This window comes from Onychomys torridus, chromosome 10 (assembly GCF_903995425.1).
Source record: "Onychomys torridus chromosome 10, mOncTor1.1, whole genome shotgun sequence".
Taxonomy (NCBI): domain Eukaryota; kingdom Metazoa; phylum Chordata; class Mammalia; order Rodentia; family Cricetidae; genus Onychomys; species Onychomys torridus.
In genome coordinates this window covers 42,952,236-42,976,679 of record NC_050452.1, presented here as the reverse complement: position 1 = coordinate 42,976,679, position 24,444 = coordinate 42,952,236, and the positions used below count along the sequence as shown (strand labels likewise).

At 45.2% G+C, this 24,444-nt stretch overlaps 1 protein-coding gene across 13 annotated transcripts in view; it reads left to right on the top strand.

The window, feature by feature from the left end:
• Positions 1-24,444, top strand: part of Limch1 (LIM and calponin homology domains 1) — a 316,282-nt gene that overhangs the window by 248,392 nt on the left and 43,446 nt on the right. For all 13 annotated transcript variants that reach the window (XM_036200115.1, XM_036200124.1, XM_036200125.1 and 10 more), the window contains 5 exons: positions 12,857-12,892; positions 17,432-17,558; positions 18,951-19,108; positions 19,285-19,693; positions 22,865-23,083. In XM_036200115.1, the coding sequence (XP_036056008.1) occupies positions 12,857-12,892; positions 17,432-17,558; positions 18,951-19,108; positions 19,285-19,693; positions 22,865-23,083 (949 nt within the window). The remainder of the gene's footprint in view (positions 1-12,856; positions 12,893-17,431; positions 17,559-18,950; positions 19,109-19,284; positions 19,694-22,864; positions 23,084-24,444) is intronic.

Sequence of the window (24,444 nt, the reverse complement as noted above, 5' to 3'; positions counted from 1 at the left end):
GTCATCGACCATCCCCATGTTCTGTGCAGTGCAATTTACAACTCTATTCTAAGCCCAACTCACAAAAATCCCTTTATTTAGTGACCAAATTACTTCCCTTTTTCCTGTTCTCATAGGAATGATAATGCTTCTCCCCCTTTTTTTCTCCTTTTTTTGATACGGTGCTCTGCTTTCAAAGCTGTTCCTAGCATTGTTGTTTGTCCAATCAGTAGCACAGTGGTCTATTCATTGTCCTAGAGCAGGGCCTCTGGACCCAGCCTGCCTTGATTTGTATTCGAATTTATGCACCAGCTCTTTGACCTTGTGCAAATTTCTTGGCCTAATCTTACTTTCTACTTGATAAAATGAGGAGAAATGTATCCCATAGGCCATGCAGTTTTAGTTTTAGAATCACTATGTAAGACATAGTGTATGCTCATTATCCACTGGCCAGCATCATTATAATCAACTTGCTTTTGCATAATGACTGAAGAGATTCAGTGGTCTGACATTTTCTACTAACTATTCTTCATAGCCATCATTGACCAATCCAAGTTGATCTCTGCCAAACATGTCAACCAAAGATTCAGGGATGGAAAGTGAACACAGTTTAGGGAGGGACTAGGCAGGAGACTGAGAGTTGAATGTACAACTCTAAGGGCACAATTCAATACTATAAATAATAAATTTATTGAGAAGTAAAACATCGTACACACATCTGTGTTTTAGAATCTTATTGAGAACATGGCTAATGTTGAAAAGGTGTTGTGAATACAACCAAGCATATTTTGATTTTTCAAATCTCAAAAAAAAAAATCTACTGTCATTCTATGGTAATGACCTTCTTTGAAGCAGTATAGTACAGAATAACAGTGGACCAAATGGTCAACCAGAGTAGATGGTCTGATTGCTACTTCTATCCTCAGCCAGGTTAATTCCTCCTGGCTCTCTTTCATGAGTGTCTTTCTTGACATGAGTTTGTCATTTGATGATGAAGAACGTAGTCTTCAAATTTTTTGAACATTTAGTGTGTGTGTGTGTGTGTGTGCGCAAGCATGTGCGTGCATGTGTTTGTGTTCATGCCATTGTGCTATAGTGTACATAGTGAAGGTCAGAGAATAATTTATGGGAGTCAGTTCTCCTGCCACATTGTTCCAGGAATCACAAAGCTGTCACACTGGGCAACAAGCTCCTTCACACAATGAGCCATCTTGCCTGACCTTAAACACATTTGGTAGTGGGAGTGGGGGTAAGGTGGGGTGTAGTACTACTGATTGAACTTGGGTTTGTGTGCATGCTAGGCAAGTGCTCTGCCACTAAGCTATATACTCCATTTGGAAACTTTATATCACCTTTCATAAAGCCCATACAAAATAAGTACCCCCTTTTTTTTCTTTTAGAAATCAAATGATTTTGCTCTTCTGCTAGGTCCTCAGCTCATGAACTTTTAATCATTTTTCTAAAAGCCCATACAAAGTAGGTATGCTTCTGTAGAAATTGGATTATTTTTATTTGCTTGTTGTCTTTATGAACTGAGAATACAATAAACGATTGGGGGATAAAGGTTCCAGCACAGGTTGTGATTTAAAAATGAAACTGGTCTTTGAAAGGGATGGAGGGATGGGATTTTCTTTCAATGCCGCCTAAACACAATTGCTGCCTTACCTGCCGCCCCAGGACAAAAAAGAAAAAATAAGAGAGGTCCTAAGGCTTGCTGCCTGACATATCACTATCAAATTGCCTTTAGCAGTTTAAAGCTGCTGGTTTTAAGGGGCCTTCAAGACTCCTTTGGAAATGGAAATCATCTGTAGCAGTCATTTGGCAGAATGCCTTTACCATGCTGTACTGCACTGCACTTCCACCAATAGGGAGGAAGCAGATCTGGGAGGTGGAGCGCTGAGGGATGGAGGAGAGGAAGCAGGTGCTGATGGGAGAATACAGGGCTTGATCAGCTTATATGTCATCCTCTGAGTGATCCTGATCTAGTCCATATGCCTCTGTTCAGCTCAGTTGGTTGCCAAAAGACCTTCCTTGGGCTTTCTAGTGGACACATGTCCTGTATCCTAGCACATGGCTTCATTCGTGAGTTTTCTTCCAGATTCATTTCTTGGGCTCATTCTTCTGCTCTCTCAGCCCAGACCAAGCTGACTGCCTACTGTGTGCATGACAAATGTGCTCATAAAGAAAAGCGGCAGTGATAAGCCCCTGTGTTTTTTCCCAATTTCACAAAAAGAATTTGGATTGTCACTTTACGAGCCATTTAGGATTTTGCTTTTATGGATGCTCATGGAGTCCTGCAAATTCCATGACTTTTTAGTGTTTGTATCTGGCTGAATTCAAGATTGTAAGCCTATCCTAACAATGCTGCGGCTCTGTACTAAAATAATAAGGCGATGCCCTTTGAACTAACAGCATTGAGAGGACTTTTCAATAACAGTGCCATTGCCTGGAGATGGGGAGTTGAAAGTTTTTTTGTCTGATCACATATGGAGTTCCGTTTGATTTTGCTCTGTCAGTCAAAAGCAATTGAGTGACGAGAATGAAGCTACTCGTGATATCATCCTTCGGAAGGAAAACCCTTTCCTGACCCAACATGGCAGAGACTCAGAGTCAGAAGACGAAGTTGCATGTCGACTGCCTGACCTTGAGAAAGATGACTTTGCAGCAAGGAGGGCAAGGATGAACCAGAGCAAGCCACTAGTGCCCCTTAATCAGCTCCTGTACGGACCTTACCCAAACAAAGATGGAGACAAGGCAGGTGGCGGCAAACAGGTCTCAAAGGGACTGTCAGTGAAGAAAAATCTGGAATGTAAAAGGTGTGCATTCTGTGTGTGTGAGAGAGAGAAAGATCATAATTAAGCACAGATGATCTCTACACAGTCTCCATTCCCACTTTTCAGCCTCTGGTTCTATAAGTTCGCATCATTGGCCACCTAGACATGCCCAACTGCCTTTCAGAGAACAGCCAATACTCAAGGGTGATCCACTTTGTTCAAAGGGGGCAGAAAATAGTCGTTACCTTCCTATTAGCCTCTTGTATTAGCAACTTTTTAGATGGAAGGAGAAAAACAAAGCTTGTTCTTTCTTCTCTCACACAAGCAACGTCACTTGGACAAATAATGGTGGATATTTCTCGTAAGAAACAAAGCAGAGCTGGGTAGATGGCTCAGTAGGTAAAGTGATTCTTATACAAGTCTAATGACAGGAGTTCAGATTCCCAGAACCCACATAAATTCCCAGCAGTAGCACAAGTGTCTGTAATCTAGCACACTCCTAGATACCAGGAAATGAGAGATAGAGACAAGAGAATTGTCAGAAGCTTGCAGGGTAGCTAGCCTATCATCTAGCAGTAAATAAGAGAGCCTGTCTCAAACAAAGGAGAAAGAGAGGCTCACCATCTGAGGTTGCCCACTGACCTGCACATGCCTGTCATGGCCCATGAGCAGATATATTCATACACATCAAATATGTACACATGCATGCATGCCCAATCACACACACACACACACACACACACACACACACACACACACACACACACGCACACGCACATATGCCCCTTCTTGGACATATAACACACTTCCACGAGTGCTGTTGGAGAAGTCATTCTCAAGTGAATTTCCTTCTCCCATCTTTCTCCCACCATCTTGGTTCAAAATGGCCACCAATCCAAAAATGTTTAGAGACTGACATACCACAAGTGGAAAATCCCACACCTGACGTCACATGACAGGTCACAGTCAGAATGCAGGTGCACTAAAAAAAAAAACTGTCTACAGATCACCTTTGGGCCATGTCCATGGATTGTATATGAACCATAAATGAAATTCATGTAGACTTGAGCCCTACCCCCACGATACCTCATTGTGTATTTGCAAAAGATTCCAAAAATTTTAAAAATCTGGAATCCAAAGCACTGTTGATGTAAAGTATTTTAGATGAGAGGTGCTCAGCTGGTACATGTTGGAGTGAACTGAGGAAGGAAAGTTATCATGTGGGCTCTGGCCAGTGATTTGTCTACAAAGAGAGCATGGCCAACCGTCAAAGTGTCTGCTTTGCAGAATTTCACCCTGAAAAATGTATCATCTTGTGGGTTTTCCTTATATCAAAATCAGAGTTCAGATTGTATTGTTTTCTGCCCGTCATTTTAGAGAGTTGAAGTCTGTGGAGCTAAGAATATCATTCTTTCTCTTGCACTTTCTGAATTGAAAGCCACTCTATAAGCAAAACTACTGAACTTTCGGTCAACAGTCGGTGCTTGTTGTTGTGTGTGCTGTGCTTTACTGTGGACATGGGGTTTGTGTAGCCCAGTCTGGCCCTGGAACGTATAAGCTGAGGCTGGCCTTGACCTCCTGTTCCTCCTGTCTCCATCTCCCAAATGCTAGGATTACAGATAGATGTGCACCACTCTGCTTGGTACGTGCACACAACAGACTGTGTTCCAGTGTGATAGACTGTTGAGGTAATATGGCTGACACAGCTTTAGTTTAAATTCCATGTGTCAACCCGAGTTTAATTTAGTAGAACAATTGAGAATATCAGTTCAGCATTCAGAAAGGTCAGTAGTTACTACCCAGAGAAAAGAGTGTATATTCTCTCTTTTTGTGCTTATAGTAGCCAACCCAGATTAATGCTGTGAAACAGGGTGAGGCTCACTGTTCAGAATCAACCTAACTCTACTCTCTGGCCATTGGGGGTTTACAGTTGAGATGTTCACATCTGGACCATGTTCCAGTTATCTCCAAAATAATCCTAGAGTTTGGATCATGCCAAGCTCATTACTGACATTTACTGATGTAGCAAAAAGCATTCTAAAGGGCTGAGAGATTCAATCAGAAAACTCGAATTCATTATAGTGACTTGAATAGCATAGGAATTGGGCATCATTTCTGCCAAACTGAAATCTCATAACCATCGTCAGCAGTCTTTAGCCAGCCCTGCCTTTCCTTCCTAGACAAGCTAGAGACTATCACAGATGGAAGAAAACACATCTGCTTTATTATAGTACTAAAGGGGTAGCACAAAGGGCTGGAGATGTAGCCCAGGATTAGAGCACTTGCCTAGCATGTGCAGGACCCCAGGTCCCATCCCATGAAGGTGCTCACAGCTCTATTAATCCTATGTTTTTGAGGAGGAAAAGGATGTTCCTGTGGTTGCATTCTGCCCTCAGCCTCTAAGTTTCCATGCTTGACATTCTGTTTGTCTGCTCCCCCTCCTTGAACTTGGCTTTTCTGATGATGTGGGGGCCCCAATCAAATCAACAGAGACCAGGACCAGCCCAAAGAGGGTAACACAGTAGTGGCCTGTGTCATGAGAACTCAGGAGACTGAACCGGTGGAAATGGATTTTAGGAGGGCCCCGGATCTTCAGAAGGACGACCTGGCTCAGAGGAGAATCCGGGGCAGACAGACCCCTCACCATGAGGCTCCGAGCTTCATTAAACTCTCCAGTATTACAGAAGCTGACCTGGAGACGTGGGAGAGATTGAAAGTATCAGGAAAAACAAGGTGTGTCATGGTTTCACACACACACACACACACACACACACACACACACACACACACACACCCCGACAGTGGTAGGATTTAAGATGCAGAGAACTGAGTGATTATCCAGATTTCATTTTCTATTTTGATGGCTGGAAAGAGTGTCTCTCACAATGCAAAATGTCTGGAAGTGAGCACGTTCTGCATGAGAGGAAGCATTGATACTAAAAGCCACGTTAGCAGAAAACATCCTCTTTATCCAGCTGACTTTCTAAGGGTGGTTATTTATTCTCCTAGACTTGCTTACTGTAAAGAATTTCAGCTTGATTTTTGAATAACTAACCATGGCACTGCACCTACAGTTCTCTTATGCTATCAGTTGTGGTGCTAGAATTTATGCTTTGAAAGCAACAGAAACGTAAAGCACTATTTACCAAGGCCAGCAGAGATCGTCCCTTCATTTGAGAGGTTGATGGGAAAGCCATTGTGTTCTGCCCACGGTAGTGTGCTTCATATATCTAGTTTTGGCTTTCCGGCCTCACCTTGATTTGTACTTGCCTTGGGATCCCCTGGAACTGACTTCTGGTTCTGACCAGGGACGGAGATGCTCAGAACACCTGTGCCCCTGAGCCCTCACCGGAAATCAACGCAGAGACTGCCATCCGAGATGACTTTGCCAGCCGAAAAGCAAGGGCCTATAAGAAAACATCCAGCCCCAGGCAAAAGTTTGTGCATTTTGGGCCCGTGACAGAGATAGACCAACAGACTTGGAAGCGGCTCAGCATTGGAAAGGCGGGGCCTAGGGACAATGCAGAGGTTGTTGGTCACAGCAGCCGAAGCCAGACTCTCTCTCGGTTGCCTCCCTCTACTGCTCCTTTTGGCTTAAAGGAAGACCAAATGCTTAGTCCACAGAATGACTGCAGGTATTTTTCCTCCTCCTATGCAAGGAGGTCTGCATGGGAGTCAAATGCTGCTTTTAAAGTTGTCTGGGGCTGGCAATGTAGCTCTGTGGTAGGGCATATGCCTAGCATGTACTAGATCCCCAGCACCAAAAAATTTAAAAAAAAAACCCAATCCCAAAACAAAAATAAATTCAACAAAAACCAACCGTCCAACAACAAAATGCCAAGAGTTTAATGAGATGCATTACAGGAACCCCCAAAGATGGCATAAATTTGATAGACTCTTCCACAGAACAGCAGAAAAACAGTATTAGGGGTCCATCGTTGGGGAAACACGTGCGTGAGGTTCAGTGGCAGGTGTCTATTTCCAGTCTGTTGTCATGGGAACCAGTACCTGAGAGGGCCAATGATCTCCACAGACATCCTCTGGGGCCTAACCATTGAGCGCCATTTTATTAGTTGAACGACTTGAAATAATTAGATGGAATATCATAATGGAACTGCCCGTGTATCTTCTGAATATATAAAACCTGGCTCATGTAACAACATCCCCCTCTCCCGTCTCACAGTTAGAAGGTACTTGTGAACATCATGAACTCAGTTTTGGACACTCAGTTTTGGAAAAGGGCTCTCTTTCCCTTAAGTTTCCAACATGTCTAGTAAATCACACCCAGAACAAGATTGCACTCACCTCTTCCCCAGAGGCCCTCTGAAGCCCTCTTCTGGCATTTCAGGCCTGTCATCTGATCTCCCTTCTCTCAGGCAGACCAGAACATTTCTCATTCTCCTGCTTCTCCTAGAACCTCCATCCCACCCACTTGGTAGGAACCATGTGACGTTCTTCATGGGGGAAGAAAACATAACATTCTTCCCAAGACTTTGTCCTTGAGACCCAAAGGAGGTGGGAGGTGGTCCATGACCTGTAGGCGATCTCTTGAGCTCCAGACTGGTTGACCCCCAAAGAGGAAAAGCTGTACACATAAACATGTCAGGAACACATGGTGAGGCTTCAGGCTTCCTGTGTCTGAGAGAAGGATGGGGCGAGAAACTGCAGGAGAAGTGTGGCTTTGGGTCCTCAAGTGTTCATGGGCCACTACTCAGTGCTGCAGTGAGTAGGTCATACCAGGCCCTCTTGGTGTGGTTTAGGCCTTTGGAGAACTCACACTCTACGCTCTAAATCTGATTATGTCACCTTTACTAACCGGCCGGTGGAATGACAGCCGAGGACCTCTGTTACAGTCTTTTGATCATAACCCTCTACCTTTTGTCTCCTGACACCATGCTACTTGATTAACATTAGGATAGTGCGTTATGGCACAGATGACTGTCTCAAAAAGGTCCCATGCCTGGTGCCAGTGCCGGAGTCTCAGGAAGAGCAGGTCTGCGTTCAGAGCGACAACCCAAGGGCAGAGAAAGGTGAGGCCCAGCACATCCCGCCTCCCAGAGGTGGTGGCTGACAGGCAAGCAGGCTTTTGGTGATGCGTCTTCCCATAACGAAACTGTCCTCTTTGGCTCTAGTTACACCCATGCAGCTGCCACAGAAGGGCAGAGAACAAAGTGAAGAAGTTATTCAAAAAGAGTCTGAGATGCTGCAGAGAGCAGAAAGACCGGAGGAGCGCAGTGGACCCCTGTGAGCCTCCTGCCTGCCTTATGTGTTACGCCGCTGCCTCTGCTGCGTGTGGCTGCTGTGTACCTAGATAAGAGCTGAGCATCCCTGTGTGCCCTTGGTGACTGAATCAGTGGGTAGTAAAGTCACTTACAGGGACGTGCCCATCTGCACTAGGATTGGAGTTGTGCTCCCGGAGCACAGCCTGGATGGAGATTTTAGCCTTTGCAAGTGGTGGGGACTGGCTTGATTCCCTCCTCAACAATGATGAAAAGTAGACCGGAGACCTTTCCCAAGTACCAACTGCACGACAGAGGCCTCACCGGATTAAAAGGGGGATTTCCTTTGCAGCTGCTCCATCTCCATGTACTTGTGCCTTAATTAGTGTCAGTAAGTGACACTATTGAATTCCTTTAGCAGTAAATGGACTCTAACTGGCTGGACCAAATGTCCTAAAGCATGTTCTCTGGCCTCCCAGTGGGAGCCATTGGGAACAGAAGCCGAGTCGGAGAAGAAAACAGCTTCTTCCTGTGTGGCTGTGGGCTAAAAGGCCCTCAGAGCAAGATGGCTGGTTCATGAAAAGATGATATGATGACCAGGAGAACTGGGGTGCTCCCCAGACACCCCAGATCCAAACCGATCTAGTTTCTTTTGTATACGTAATCTGCTGAGGGTATACCCAGGAACCATCAGAGCTCAGGTTATCCTGTGCCCTGGGACTTGATTTCTCCAGTCGGGGCCTTGCCACATGCTTTGAGTGTATTACTAATGCATCATGGTGTATCAAGGCCACTCACCTGCTTCAGCTAGAAGAAATGGAATGATTGACACTGGCCCAGTCAATGCAGTGTGTCTCTCTTTTGCATGTAAGCGGGTATCCCGTTAACCATTCTTTCTGCTCTTTGTCTTGTGGGCAGACTAAGTGAAGAACTCTTGTTTGTTCCTGGCTCATGGAGGAGCCTTTGGCAAAAGGGTCAGACTTCTTTCCAACCTACTTGATTTTATGGATTTCAGGCCAAAGAAGACAAACAACATTCATAAAACTTGCAATGTTTTCAGCATTAGCCAACCTCACTGCCATCTGGTGGCAGGATTTCTTTCCCACTTTCTGACTCCAAGGTCCTGTGTGTGGAAGCTGCTATTGTCATTAACTCTGTGTGTGTGTGTGTGTGTGTGTGTGTGTGTGTGTGTGTGTGTGTGTGTGGTATACCTACCCAATGCTGGGCAACGAGAGAGAAGTACTTTGCTATCTCTTAAGCTCAGTATGAAGCAGAAAGTACTGGCATTCTGCTTCTCAAAAGCCCTTGATGGCCCTGGGGCAAGGACACAGTGGGGGCCAGGAAGAGCATTAACTGATCCAAATTTTAAAAAGAAGTATCCTAGCCATCTTTCTAAGCTGAATTTGACCCAAAGTTCCTATGCTTCCGGATAATAACAATAGCAGAATCTGAGTGCAATGATGTCCAGGGAGCAGGTACAGTAGGTGTGCCTTACACCATCAATGTCAAGGGAGCAGGTACAGTAGGTGTGCCTTACACCATCAATGTCAAGGGAGCAGGGACAGTAGGTGTGCCTTACACCATCAATGTCAAGGGAGCAGGTACAGTAGGTGTGCCTTACACCATCAATGTCAAGGGAGCAGGTACAGTAGGTGTGCCTTACACCGTCGATGTGGAGTAAGTTATGCCCTCTTCAGTGTCTGTCTGTTCTCTCTCTAGCTCACCTCTGAAAAATCACAGGTAGGTTGAGTGGATATTCTCTCAAATCACAAACAAGAAACATGACAGGGAGAAAAGCGAAGTGTTTGGGTCCCACTTGCTTCCCAGCTTGAGGCTGGTTAAGTTGTGACAGAGGGGGCTGAGTGATCACTCAGCTTATTCTGGATCTGTGGGCTGCAGGAGAGCAAACCAGAGTGAGAGGAAAGAAGAGGCAGGGATTGCAGGCTGGGAACTGGGTGCATTCTGGGTGCATCACTGGTTTTCACACACGACCTTGGAGAGGGTGGATTTCTGTTGCAGATGGTAAACCAAACTTCAGGACATAGTCCAGAATTAGAGCACCCAGATTTAAACTTAGCTCTTAGTGGGAAGCCCCTTGAAGGGGAACTTCAAGACACTGCCTGTACAAGACACAGGAAGAGTCACAGAGGCCTGAGAACTCCTACCACAGTCTATCTGCCACGTTTGTAGTTCATATTAGGATGAGTAGTTAATGTAAGTGAGAGACCCATGAACTTTATGGTGTCTTTAAAAAATTTTGGAGTGTGTTTGTATGAGAGAAAGAAAGAATGAATGAATGAATGAATGAGAATGCCCACATGCCAGTAGGGGTCAAAGAACAGCCTGCAGGAGTTGGATCTTTCCTTCTACCATGTGAGTTACTAAAAACAAAAACAAACAAACAAACAAACAAAACCCTCGGGTCATCAGGCTTGGTGGCAAGCCCCTTTACCTGCTGAGCCATCTCCCAGCCCATACCATGCTTCTCCATCGAGCCAACCCACACACTCTTGAGAATTTGTGTTTCCCTTTGACAAAGGTTTACTGAGTAATTACTATGCAGAAGGCTGAGTGTTCCTCCTCGGTGAGTGGTAAAAGCCATTGTCAGCCCTCGCTTCAAATTAGTTTGACATACAGGGACCTCCCACTGGATCCTTGTGGACTCTGAGAGGCTTTGTTAGAACCAGGAGTTGTAAGAAGACGTCAGTCAGTATATGACTTGTTTCTGTTACCCTTCCCGATACCCCTGCCCTCAGATTGGGACTTGGTTAACTGACTCTTCTGATGGGCTGCGCATTCCATTCCTACTGGCTCTGCTTCTTTGAAGAACCGAGAGAGAGAGAGAGAGAGAGAGAGAGAGAGAGAGAGAGAGAGAGAGAGAGAGAGATAGCTGTTTGATAACTGAAAAAACCTCTTGAATCCCTAGTGCTAATTATCTTCCTACCAGCAAAGGCAGTTTTACTTACACGTGTGCCCTTGAACAGATTGGTCAGAGGAAATTCCTTAGATCCATGAGCACACAGAAAAGGGCTATAAAGGAGGCAATCTTTGGGGCCTGTGCCTGTTCCATCCAGTGCCTCCAAATACCCCTCAGGGGCCTCCTCTGGCCACTGCTGAGGGAAGACAATCAGGAAACTTCTTGCAGAGTGAGACTTAGAATTCTGTAGGAATCTGTTTATCTGCACAGATGTTCATGAATGCTGTTGATTGTTCTGTGAAGAAACAGTTGAAATTCAGATATATCCCGAAGCCAGCACTGTAGAAGTGCTAGCTAGCGTGAGGCTATGTGTGCACAAGTTCACTGTCCAAATTCTGCTCTACTTCAATCTAACACGAATTAGACGTCCAAATAGTGACAGGAAATCACACAACTGCTAGTTAGCTGTTCCCCATTAATCATCCCTCAAGAATAACTTCTCTCTCAAAGATGGTTTAGCAAGCTCCACGTTTGACTATGTGGCTTCTAAGACCTTTTCACTACCTGAAACCCAGGTATCCAGAACTTATGATGGATGCTGCTCATGCTTTCTCTCCGGTGGGGAGGATCCTCATCACGCGCTTTGCAGTTGTGGCATTTGGGGCACGCTGCGATTCTTACTTAAACTAGCCCCCTCTGGAAGTGCCCCTGGAGAACAGAATGAGCCTTCCATCAGCAGAGGTGGGGCCTCACAGCCCTTTCCTCGGCTTTCTTGTGGCCATTCCGACAGAAATCTGGGGGCTTACCCACGTGTGGATTACTTTTCCTGTGAACAAAATAATAATTACCAATAGATTAGAATGTTCTAGAATGATGAAAGTTGAAGAAAGAAGTGTGTGTGTGTGTGTGTGTGTGTGTACGTGTACATTGTGGGGTAATTTCTTGAAATGTACAAGAAGAAACCTTCAGAAATTACCTGATAGGACACTAATCATGGAACAAGGTAATGTTTTGCTGACAGTTTGGATACCTTGATTTCGGGAAAGCTAGAAGCAGGATAGGTGCTTCTTACAGCTCCAGTTCTTTATCCACATCCAGAATGCCGAAGTGAAGTAGCCTTTCAGGGACAGAAAAGGACGGTGCCTTTCCCCTCTCACCCTTGCTCAAGGGTGTGTTCATGGGAGCTGTCATTCAGATGTGTGCTTCCATATGGTGACGTTCTCCTCTTTAAATCCTGGCCGCTGTGTGGATACATTTAGACTTAACATATCACAGAGGATACAGCTTTCTAAACACAAATTATCAGAAGAATAGAAAAGATTAGGAAAATCTGTGGTCTTTTCCATTGTGGGATAGCCTCAGTCTGGTTTTGATTAAGACTACCCGTTTTCTAGGAATTGTGGTTTTTGTCAAATGCAGATGGAAGGTACTGATTGGGGGTTCTGGCTGAAGTTCGGCTTTCCTCTTAGAAAACTGTAGAACTAGTCTTTGATGTTGTCTGTGCAGATGCATTAACACATCAGGTCAGCTGAGCGAGGGTGCGTGTATGTTGCATGCCCATTACAGTCCATTACCACCGACACAGAGGCATGAGCGGTTTAACTGTTTGTGACCAGCCAACCATAGTGTGCTTGTGTTTTAAGCTGCCTTTTCAAAGCACCATGGGTTATACCTAAGCTTCTTTATGTTTACATTGGACAGAGTTTTTCTTTGTGGGCAGCATGGGATTGTTTGATTTCTCTTCTGGGTTTTAACACAAACTTCATAACCCTTTGGAAATATCAAGGCTTTAGTTTTTCAGTAGCTAATGAATATTGCTAATGGTGTAATGACATTTCTCTTTCAGCATGACCAGCCAAGAAGGTTTGGTATACATGAATCAATTTCTCCCACAGTTTGCTTTTTCAGGTTGGTCCCATCATCCACTCTCTGCCAACCCTCTAATATTTTTTTATTTGATCTTGTAGATACGGTCCGAGAACTCCTGTGTCAGATGACGCAGAGTAAGTGGCATCACATTCGTAGGATTACATTAATCACTAGCCTAAACTGCATGCTTCCACTACTTACCACTAATTGGCATGCACCGGATGCCGCGGTGAGCTGTGTAGTGAGCCCAGTCCACAGCAGAGCACGTGGGGCCACCAGGCAGAATGTGTCCCGTGCAGGGCAGAGGAGGGAGCAACTTCAACATGGTGCTAACGTTTAGCTGATGCTTCAGCTTTGCTTTGCATTCTTCATAGCTGGGCATGGCTCAAGTCGCTCTTTAGGTTTAGACATTGGTACCCTCTGCATTAGGAAGCCATGGAACTAATGGCATTAGGAAAGGGGTGGCATGAGTTTTGCAGTTTAACCCTAATGCACTGGGGCTTAGCATACACAATGAAGTAGTCATTCCTACAGTCACAATTTTTTTTTTCCGAACTAAGAAAATAAATCCTAACCACTAATTATAGATTTAGAAACCCAAGTCCCTACCAGGTTGGAGTCAAACTGTGGGATGCTTGAGACCCAAACATTGAGGTTTTGTTCAAGTCCCATGGCATAGTGAGGGGTCAAGAGTATAAAACAGGACCTGGGTTCCTCTGCCTGCTACTGGCTTTTCCTCCCACACAGGGGTCTCTTCCCCACTCGACACCTCACATCCCAGTTTGAGAAGAATCTTAACTGTCCCGTCTATGACCTGAAAACTCTGTCCCACAGCTGGATTTCCCATAAGCAGATCATTCTGCATCAGATACACAAGGCAGAAGGGTTTTTCAGAATAATATCCTTCTCAGGTCTGAACAATTGGTCTTTTAAGGAACAGGATTTAATATTTCATCCCCGACATCTGTTACACAAAAGTGTGTGGCCTGACAGAGATCCCCGGAAGACTGAATGCTGCCTGTTCTCCTTAGCCAAGGTGTCCACGTCGCAGAGAGGAGTTTAAATCGGGGTGTAGAACCCAGAGATGTCATTTCTACTGATGACACAATAATGGTGTTCATGCAGAGGAGGGCTTTAAACAATGTTTTCACATCATGCTTTTCCTATGTTTGTGTTGAAGACGTCATCCTAGTTTAGACTCTCAGCCCTAAGCATTCATATCCCATCCCCAAGTTGTGATGGGCAATCTAGAACTATTTAGTTATCTGGGAGACAGAACCTCCATGCCTCAAAAGTGGAATTCAGCCTGTGCTCGACTGACTTCACGGAGTTAAGCAGTCTCTGAGCCTGAGTCCCGGTTCTTCCTGGTAAACTCTGCAGTGGCAATATTTCACATCCCTGACAGGAGGGGGGGTGAGATTGGCAGGTATGACACTACTGGGATCTGGTGAGCAGCAACATTGTGATAGAATGATTTATTCTTAACTGATGCAAAGCTGCCGTGCAGTTTGCCCAAAGCAGATCTTGGGGAACGCCTAAAAGGTGGAGGGAAGAAAGCTATGTTCAAAGGAATTTAGATGTTCCCCATACTTGCCTCTGAAACCTCGGCCACAGCAAAGCTTAGTGGCTGTTTAAGGGGACCGGGCTCAGGGCTCCCCTCTCCAGTGTTTATAAAACTGTCCTGTGGACCAAGAAGAGGTCAAGGAACTTCTTGTCCAGAGGTTCGATTTGAGAATATACGAAGTGCCAGATTAACTGCTCAGAGCAGACACGGTTGACGTGAAGTCACGTGGGGAACGAGACCAAAGGTACGACAATGAGTTCATTTTTGAATTAGAGATGTGTACAGTTCTTACTTTTTCCCCTCTGCTTTTTCCAAGTTCTTAAAAGGTAATTACTGACATAAACTACAGTGATTAACAATTGACACATTAAGATACAGTCCAGTGACAACACAATGTGTCCTGATAACACGGCAGTCAGGGTAGACCTATCATAGAGATGGCAAAATCTCCACCTTCTGGCGGGTCAAGAGTATCTCTTTAAGTTAATTTCACCTCCTCCCACTTTGCTTCACTGGACATTCCTCTTCTCTCAACATGCCTCTGCCAGAGGAGCCTGCATCTTGGGAGCACCATGAGGCATTTTATTCTGAAATTTTTTACTCCAAACTTATGCCTCAGAAACAATTTTCGGGTGCCACCAGAGGAAGGTCAACCCCATCCCTCAAAAATGTTCCCTTGCGCCCAACTGAGTCTTGGGCTCTACAGCCGGCAACCTGTGTCCCAGTAGCCTGGGACATAAGCATTGGTGCTGAGGATGGGTGCGGAGTCCAAGTCACAGTATTCTGGAGGCTCATTTCTCCAGAACGCCTCACGCCGTCTCTGCCCCACCCCACACCCAGACCCACACTTCTTCATTCAAATGTGAAGTTGGCCTCTGAACTGAAGGACATTTTCTAACTGAAGGACATTTTCTAAACGGGACTCAGCCCATTTTCTATTGTCAATTTTCAACTTTTTCAGTTCCGTTTTTTTTTTTTTTTTTTAAATAAATGACAAAAATGTTTTTGCTGTTTTCTTTCCTTTTTTCTTTTCTTTTTTTGGCAAGTTGTTAGAATTTCCTTAAAAAAAAAAAAACTAGGGTGAAGGGATAGGACTTCCTGTTATGGGAGCAGGCAAGTGAGGTCCACTTAATTTTGGGGCCTTTGGTGGTGTTTGGGCTGGGGTCAGTCAGAGCTTCGAGGTGGGAACAGAGATAGAAAATCAAGGCTGAGGAAAGCAGCTGTGGAGGCCTCCCATTCCCTCCATGATCAGCTAGTGAGCGGGCTGAATCCCACACCTTGGAGAAGCCAGCTACTTCTTCCCACCCCTGCAGAAGCCACTGTGTAGCCAGCCTAGAATTCTGCCCTTGAGAACTCACAGGCAGCAAAATCAGAGGCCTCCTCTCTCTCCACAACTTGCTGACTGCTTGGTCTGTAAGAAACTCAGCTCAGAGACGTTTATACATCCAAAGGCCTTAGTAGAAATTGTAATCTGCCTTAAAAATAACTGGATGGATTGGATATTTTAATGGTAAAATTTCCCTCTCCTCGCCCTCCCCCTTTTAACTATAAAGTCCTCCCTCCCCCCGCTTTTTAACTATAAAGTGTATGAGTTTCTATCTATTTCTAGAAAGCCTACTTAGAATTTTTACCTTAAAGTTAAAAAAAAAAAAGTCGAACAACATAGGCTAGACTTTTCTTCTTAACCCTGTAAATTCCCAAACCTTTCTTAATATTAATAAGTAGTGTAAAATAGATGAAAAAGATCCCAGCCCCTTTCCCCTTTGAGGGGGAGGTTTATTTTTCTACAAGGCACAGCTTTGGAAACCAGCATTCCCAGGAGAGAAGGCAACCACAACTTCTCACTGTGCCTGGTCAACCCCTGTACTAACAGGAGCCTCAGATTCAAAAAGAAGCCTTTGCAGTTGGATTGCAGTGGGATTCCTAGAACACTCTGGAGGAAGACAGTCTTCGAGTTTTAGGTCTCAGATTAGATTTTAAACGTCCGGCACCTGGAGAAAGGGGCAAGGAACCCAGCCATCCTCGCAGATTCACCCAACAGTGCTGCTGCCGTTGGCACATCCCTGACGGAGTCTGGGATCCGTGGGTTGCCAAGCGCATGGCTTTGTTCTTGTTTTTCCTAGATGTTAAACTGGCTTCAGAAATGTATTACCGCCATCTACACCTAGGGGACTTGGCAACTTTCTCCATTATTTCTTGCCTGTGTGACCCGTGTGATCCATTTCAGAGCCTATCGTTTCTTTAAGGGGGTTGGGGTGGGGAGCAGGGCTTTGCGTGGCCTCTACTTCTGTGTTCCCTGCTGCGTCAATGCTTGCTCTTAACAGGTCTGTCGAGAGCTCCGTGGTCTTAGGGAGCTCCCACAGAATTTATCAACCGCACGCACAGCCGAAAGGTTTGCTTGTCTTCGTTACCTGCCCTTTTTGCCTTCAAAAGTAAGTTAAAAATATCCTGACCAAAAAAATAAATAAATAAACCAAAACGATTGTAAACACACTAGGGTACAAAGTGTACCCCGATTTATATGTTTATCCCATCCGCTTATTACAAAATGCCTTATTTTCCTGACTCCAAGATGTACTATCAATTACATAATTGTATAGAGAAGAAAAAAAAAAAAAAAAACCACAGCATGCCCAGCATCAGTTTAAATATGCATCAGTGGGTGTCTTAACCTTGAGCCCCTGTGGCCTTATGCTATTTTTTTTTTTTTTTAAGTGATGAAGAAATTGTCTCTGGGCATGTAGATCAGGCAAGCCCTGATCTTTTCACCTCCAAGTGACACTGCAGTGGTCCCGTGCCGGTCCCCGCAAATTCTCCCTAAATTATATACCTTTAAATGAGAAGAGTGCAGGCCTTCAGATGCTTTCTCCAAGCCCTTATCTGGCACCTTTCTAGAAAGCTGCCCCATTCAGGGTCATCGATGAGGACAAAGACATCCCTCTAGGCTGTGCTGCGGGTGACTGATTCCCGTCGCGGAGCGCGAGGAGGCGGCTCTCAGCCCGGTAGCGCCCCCAGGCGGCGAGGCTCAGTGGCGAAAGGAGCCTGGCGCCCGCCCGCCCGCGCTCGCTCACCGCGCTTGCTTTTTGTTTTTGCTCTCTCTCGGCATCAGGAGCACGAGTATGTTTGACATGCGGTGTGAGGAGGAGGCAGCGGTGCTGCCGCACAGCAGGGCCCGCCAGGAGCAGCTGCAGCTGATAAATAACCAGCTGAGGGAAGAGGACGACAAATGGCAAGATGTGAGTTCGGGCCAAGGCCGCGCGCAGGCAGCTGGGGAGGGGACTCAGCCGACCACCAGGCTGGGAGGGTGGACTTGGACTTCAAAGGCCTGCTGGGGAGGGCCGGGCCGCCCCGGCATTGGAGACCACACCGGTGGGAGGATGTAGGGACCTGGAGAGAGGAGAAACTGACGCTGGTGTGTATCAGCAGGTAGTCTAGACCAAAGCTTGGTCACAAAGAGAACGGGTGGAAGGCAGGCGACGAGGGTAAGCACTGAGCTGCGGTGTGCTGTCTTTGAATATTCTGTATTTAAGACTGATGGATGACTACGGTGACTGCAACTGTCAGCGTTAATTGCACCAGTAGCAGGCACTGTTCTAAATGCTTTGCTCTGCGTAATTCATCCAACCCGTTTAGTAACTCTGTACTAACAATTCCAGCACCCGCAGATAGAACCCCAGCCCAGCTAAATCACTGCCCACCGTTCCATAGCTAGTGAATAGAGAGGCAAGATTCAAACCAGGAAAAGAAGGTGCCAGAGGCTGATGAGAGAGCTTGGAGGTAGTGTGCTGAAAGCAGAGCTACCGCGGGGCAAGCCTGGGCTTAGCAGGGAGAGAGGATCGTTTATTTGCTTCTCACAGAGCAGGTAGGTCACTCTTGCAAACCTGACCTCCACCATTAGTCAAAAAGTTAATTTCTCCAAAGTTGGCACAGTGTAATGACAATATGTCTATGGGTCTAGGCACCCGAGGGTGTCGGCACATTGAACCCCACGACTTGTACGCAGAGTTGGAACAACCACTCCCATGTTAGAGAAGATAAACATGAGTTCAGAGAGGCTGGGAAACCAGCCGGTGTGTGAGCAAGATAGAGCCAGGCTGTTTCCCACAGCTCCAGCTTGACCCTCTGACCCAGAAGCCTTGCCATTGTGTTATAACTACCTGTAGGACAGATCCAACGCCACTCCTGAGGATTCCGAGGAATTCACACCTACAGAACCAATGGATCTGTGGGACTCAACTCCCTCCATCCAAGAGAAAACTGTACACAACTCCCCTACCGTTCTCTCGCCAGGATATCTATTTCCACTGCATAGGCAGGGGTAGGATAGAGTGAAGGTTACTGTGTAATACAGTTCTCTCAAATTTGCCCAGCAACGTAAAGTATGATTGTGTCTGTCACACCTCAGTGTTGCAGTAAACTGCTGCCCTGTGGATGATCGCGTGCACACTTTCTGCTCCTTTCCCTGCCTTCCAGACATCCTTGTTCCAACCAGACCCTCATGGGATCGTGTGGAAGTGTCCCTAGCACAGTGCCTCGGCGGCGCTTACAGGTCTGTGAGTCACGGAAAGGGAATTCCGTGCAGGATGAGAAAGAACATGGTATCTCTCTCTCTCCCTCTCCCCCCACAGGACCTGGCTCGTTGGAAGAGCCGTAGAAGAAGTGCTTCTCAGGACTTAATCAAGAAGGAGGAAGAAAGGAAAAAAATGGAGAAGTTGATGTCTGGAGAGGATGGGATAAGCGAACGAAGGAAAAGCATCAAAACTTACCGAGAGATTGTCCAGGAAAAGTGGGTCTTTCTGTTGTCGGGGTACAGTAGCATCTAAGCTTTTCCTAAGCATAGACTTTTGCTATCACAAAGGCTCCCGTGCTGCTTCTTATAGTTTGGTTTTACTTTGCCTTGGTGGGGATCTTTGCAACCTTCCAAGCTGCTCATTGCTCTTCTTCCCATGCCCCATCTTGCAGAGAGCGGAGAGAGCGGGAACTGCACGAGGCATATAAGAATGCTCGGTCACAGGAGGAGGCTGAGGGGATCCTCCAGCAGTACATCGAGAGGTTCACCATCAGTGAGGCTGTGCTCGAACGCTTGGAGATGCCAAAAATTCTGGAAAGAAGCCATTCCACAGAGCCAAACTTACCTTCCTTTCCGAATGACCCCAGCCCCATGAAGTACTTGCGGCAGCAATCGCTGCCCCCACCCAAGTTCACTGCCACAGTTGAGACCACCATCGCTCACACCGGCCTCCCAGAGACCAGCGCAGCAGGCGGCAGTGGTTCCCCAAGCAAAACCATCGCTCCCCATGCAGTGCCTATGCTGACACCCAAGCCTTACTCACAGCCCAAAAACTCTCAAGAGGTTCTGAAGACTTTTAAGGTAGGATGAGTTCTTTGAGAGGGAAAATGGAAAGTGGACTCTGGGTCGTTTGTGGAGAGAAGCCTCCCTGACTCGAGAAAAAAAAAAATGCAATGATTTTTATCAAACAAAAGCCAAACACATTAACACTGACAATAATACATTTCTATTTCAGGCGATTTGGTTCACAGATACTGAAGGGATGGGCGTTCCACTCAGTACTGTTGTTACTCTTAGTGGACTCACTGTGATTGACAAGTCTTCTCCATAAGCAAGGCCTAGTCCTGGTTTGTTGATGTGGTTTCTCTTAGAGCAGAGTAAGCAAATTCTTATTCAGCAATACTCCATATCTGTAGTTATCTGAATGCTGGCCAACTCAAAGTGTATTTTGGTTTAAATAGAATAATACACAGCTGCATCTTAAGGAAGAAATTGACACTATATCCAAAGAGTTCCTGCACTTGGGAAAAATAACACAAGGTAGCGTGGGCATGTTCGTCATCAGATAAGACAAAGTTTGTCTTGAGCAGTAAACTGCTGTATTACTGAAGAGTATGTTAAATCATTTTCAAGAACCAAGACTCTTTGGCAACCCAACATATTTTCACTTGTTCATGTTCCAGTGTCCACCTGTACTGTGGGGGGGGAGCATTCATCCTGTATCCTAAGCTCCTTTGACTCCAAAGACAAATGAGTTCACATTGTCCTTGTACCTCCATGAGCTTTGTAATAGATGTCACAAGTGGACTTCATCACTAGTAGCTGTTGCCATTCAGACTGGCGAGAAGTTTGCATAACTCAACTAACCGAGAGAGTGCAGGGGCCTTTATCTCAGCTAACTGAGAGTGAGTGCAGGGGACCTTCACTTCAGAGAGACCCCAAACCTACCTTCTGACTTAGATTGAAATAAATCTAAATATCTAAATACATCTTTAAAATCTGTATTTTAAGCTTTGCTACCATACAAAAAGATGTATATCTGTCCATTTCATCCAGATTGAATTAAAATGTTTGTGCCTTACAGGGTAAGAACTGTATCTTTATTCTTCATGGCTCCATCCAAAGAGCTTGACATAGGCAGACCCCCAGGACATGATAGGCATTCAGCAAAAGTAAATAATTTAATTCTTCCTTCGATTAGCCATAGAAGTTGAAAGTGTGTGTGTGTGTGTGTGTGTGTGTGTGTGAGAGAGAGAGAGAGAGAGAGAGATCTGTGCCTAACAGTGTCCTCAGTGGTTGAAATATTTGAGTACCTTTCTTCACCTGGGACCAGGATGCTGAATGGTGTAACATTCGATGGAAGCATTACATTGAGGTGGCCCAGGCAGAATACTTTTACATAACTGCTATCAAAGGCATCTGATCACATTATTTAGATGTCCACTTCCCCTCACTTACATAAATGGTACAACATGACCACATCATGGTTAAGACAGGAGAATTTATGATGAAAGTTAGGTTCTGAGGAAACCTTGCCATTTTTGTTTGGCTCTCTCTCTCCTTCACTGTGTGTATAGGGCAGTGGGGGTGTATGCCCACAACTGCAGGACACTTTCTCAAAAATAAGTGAACAGTCCTTGTCAAAGTGACATGTAAATAGGACAGTGGTTACTAGATTAGAGAGGTGAGACCACTTAGAAAAATGTGCATACATGCATGTGTGTGTACATGTACCCAGAATAGCAAGACCCTTTCTCAAAATTAATGAATAAATAATCTATAGCATATTTTTAGAAAAAAAAAAAAAAAAAAGAGGGCCAGGCGGTGGTGGTGCACGCCTTTAATCCCAGCACTCGGGAGGCAGAGCCAGGTGGATCTCGGTGAGTTCAAGGCCAGCCTGGGCTACAAAGTGAGTTCCAGGAAAGGCGCAAAGCTACACAGAGAAACCCTGTCTCGAAAAAAAAGAAAAAAGAAAAAAATAAAGGAAGATGGAGTGATGCACTTCAAGCATTGGTTTTCAAAAACAATCTTGTTTCAACCCTGCTGTTGGGTTTTTGTCAGTTTAATGGTTTAGAATCATCATTTTGAAAAATGAAGTGGACAAGAATACAATAGAAAAAGTCACACAGATCAGACTCAATAAAGATAAACGTACTGTTTATCTGTCTCCACCATATATACATGTATGTATGCTGTTGTGTTGTCAATTTATTTTTTATTTCTTCCTAATTTTTTTCGTTTTTTGAGACAGGGTTTCTCTTTGTAGCTTATCCTGGATCTCACTCTGTAGCCCAGGCTGGCCTCGAACTCGCTGAGATCCGCCTGCCTCTGCCTCCCGAGTGCTGGGCTCACAGGCGTGTGCCTCCACCGCCCGGCTGTGTTGCCAGTTTCTTATAGGTGGCAGGCGATAAAGCATGATGGCCAGTAGCAGAAGGCAAACAGTACAGCCAGTGTCCGACCTTCGGTTGTTTCTTTCAAAGATTTTAGAAGGCAGTAGTGTGTTAGGTGTTGCTCCAAGTCCTGAGCACGCTTTCGTAGTCTAACCCACGGCAACACTACTGAGGAAGGTCAAGTTGTGTCCAAATCCGCATTTTGACACAGAGAGCCAGAAACTTGCTGGAGGTTGTAGAGCCGCTGAGAGGTAGAGTCAGAACCGGATCGGAGTCAGACAGCAGGACGCAGGTTTCCCGAGGCCGGACGAGCCCCTCCTTTCCCTTCTCACTCTCGATGCCTCCTCTAAATATGGAGTGTGAAACAAGCACATTTTAGCGAGCACGGGCTGTTTTTCCTCTCGAGGAGAAAAATAGCATTATAAAATTAAGTGATAATGAGATTTAGTTTTGTAATACAACATCTCAGAATCCTTGTCCTCCGTGATAACTTTACAAAATACACCCCATCTTTCCACTCCAAGGTAGCAGAAAAAAACAATTTGAATTGTGGAATTGCCGTCGTAGCTTAAATTGAAAAGTGGCTGAAACCCAAATATGTGGCATGCGTTTAAGATGCCTCGATTTTTCTACACTTTCAAATGAAAGCACACTGTAAATCAGAGGAGCATGAAATGTCATCTGGTCATGATGTGACTGACAACCTCAAAGAAACGCCCTTGCAGATGACATTGACCAAAGACTGGCTTCTCGGACCCCTGATTCCTTTTTGAGAATTCTTTAAGGCAATTCAGAATGTGTGTTTGGTTATCATCTTTGGTTGTGGAACGCTGTGTTTTCTTGTTCATCCTGGCCTTTATAGGTAGATGGGAAAATCAGCATGAATGGAGACATGGCCCACGGAGATGAGGGAGAAAAGGAGAAAGAAGAGCCCATGGCGGAACCGGACCCCTCCTTAACCAAATCCCAGGTGTTTGAAGGCGTGGCCACAGTGCACGGTTCTCCTGTTCAAGTGAAGCAAGGCAGCAACAGCATTGAGATTAACATCAAGAAGCCAGACTCCACTCCCCAGGAGCCGACAGTAAGATGCACCCCTTGGGATAATTCTATCATGTAATCGGCTTCTGGAATAAGTAGGTCGTGGCAACGTTTCTTTCTTTCTCCTTGAGAACATAAGTTGGCTAGAGCTACATAGCATACCAGAGTACTACGCGGTACAAGGCCTCAACAATACAAATCATCTCGGTCCTAGGCAATAAAAGTCCAAAACCAAGTGTTATTACCCTTTTGTTGGCAGTGAGGGGGAGTCTATCCTAGGCCTCTGCTCAAGCTCTTGATGCTTGCTGGAAATCCTGACTGCCCAAAGTGTGTAGCTACATCACCCCGACTTCTGGCTTCTTCACCCCAGGGCTCTTCCTGTGTGGCTGTGCCCAAGTTTCCTGTTTATAAGGATATCAGTATGGCTGAATGCCTACTCAATTTACCTTAACTAAATTCAGCTGAAATAACCCTGTTTCCAAATAAGATCATATTTGAAGGTTCTAAGGAAACACAATTCAATCCAAAACAATAGGCTATAATTAAAGATAATATAATTTGAGGGCAATAAATTAACTTTTCTTCATATTATTGGTCTGTTGTGTTATAGGAAAACGTATATCTTTAAATTATCATTTTTCTCAGTTTGTTAAAGGCATCACTAGACTTGTTTTTATGATTTGGAAATAACTAGTGCAGAGCTAGGTGTGGTGGTATACACCTGTAATTCCAGCACTTAAGAAGCTGAGGCAGGAGGATGGTGAGTTTAAGGTCAGCCTGAGCGTCATAGTGAGACCCTGTCTCAAAATAAGATGAGTGGTACTGTCAGAACCTGACTTCTTATCTTTGATGATGTATCTCTGTCTGTCTGTCTGTCTATCATCTGTCTGTTATCTGTCATCTACCTCTCTAGCATCCATCATCCATCTATCATTTATCATCTATCTATCTATCTATCTATCTATCTATCTATCTATCTATCATCTATCTACCTACATACACACACACACACATGTTTTTATTAGTCAAAAAACAAAAATTCCTTAAAAACATAATTTTTAGTAGCGTCAACTTTTAAATTCGAACTTGTCTCAGGCACAGCCCAGTCTTCAGTGAACAAGGCGGAAAGAGTAACTTAAGAAGAGCAGCCATGAGAACTCAGATCGGTGCAAGGTTTGCCCCTTTGGAGTGTGTCCCGTCATCAGGAACTCAGGCTGGTTCTCCTTATCCAGTTGAAGCTGTCAGCTGCTCGGGGACAGCCAGGGGTTTGGGATTCAGGCCGCCCTCCCTAGCAGCCAGCACTCGCCTGTGCTTTGGGGTTTGTGTGATAGTTAAGGGTGGATAAATAGTTGAGGTTTCCTCTCCAGCTCCTCAGAAGGTTTGTTCTGAAGGTAAACTTGCTTC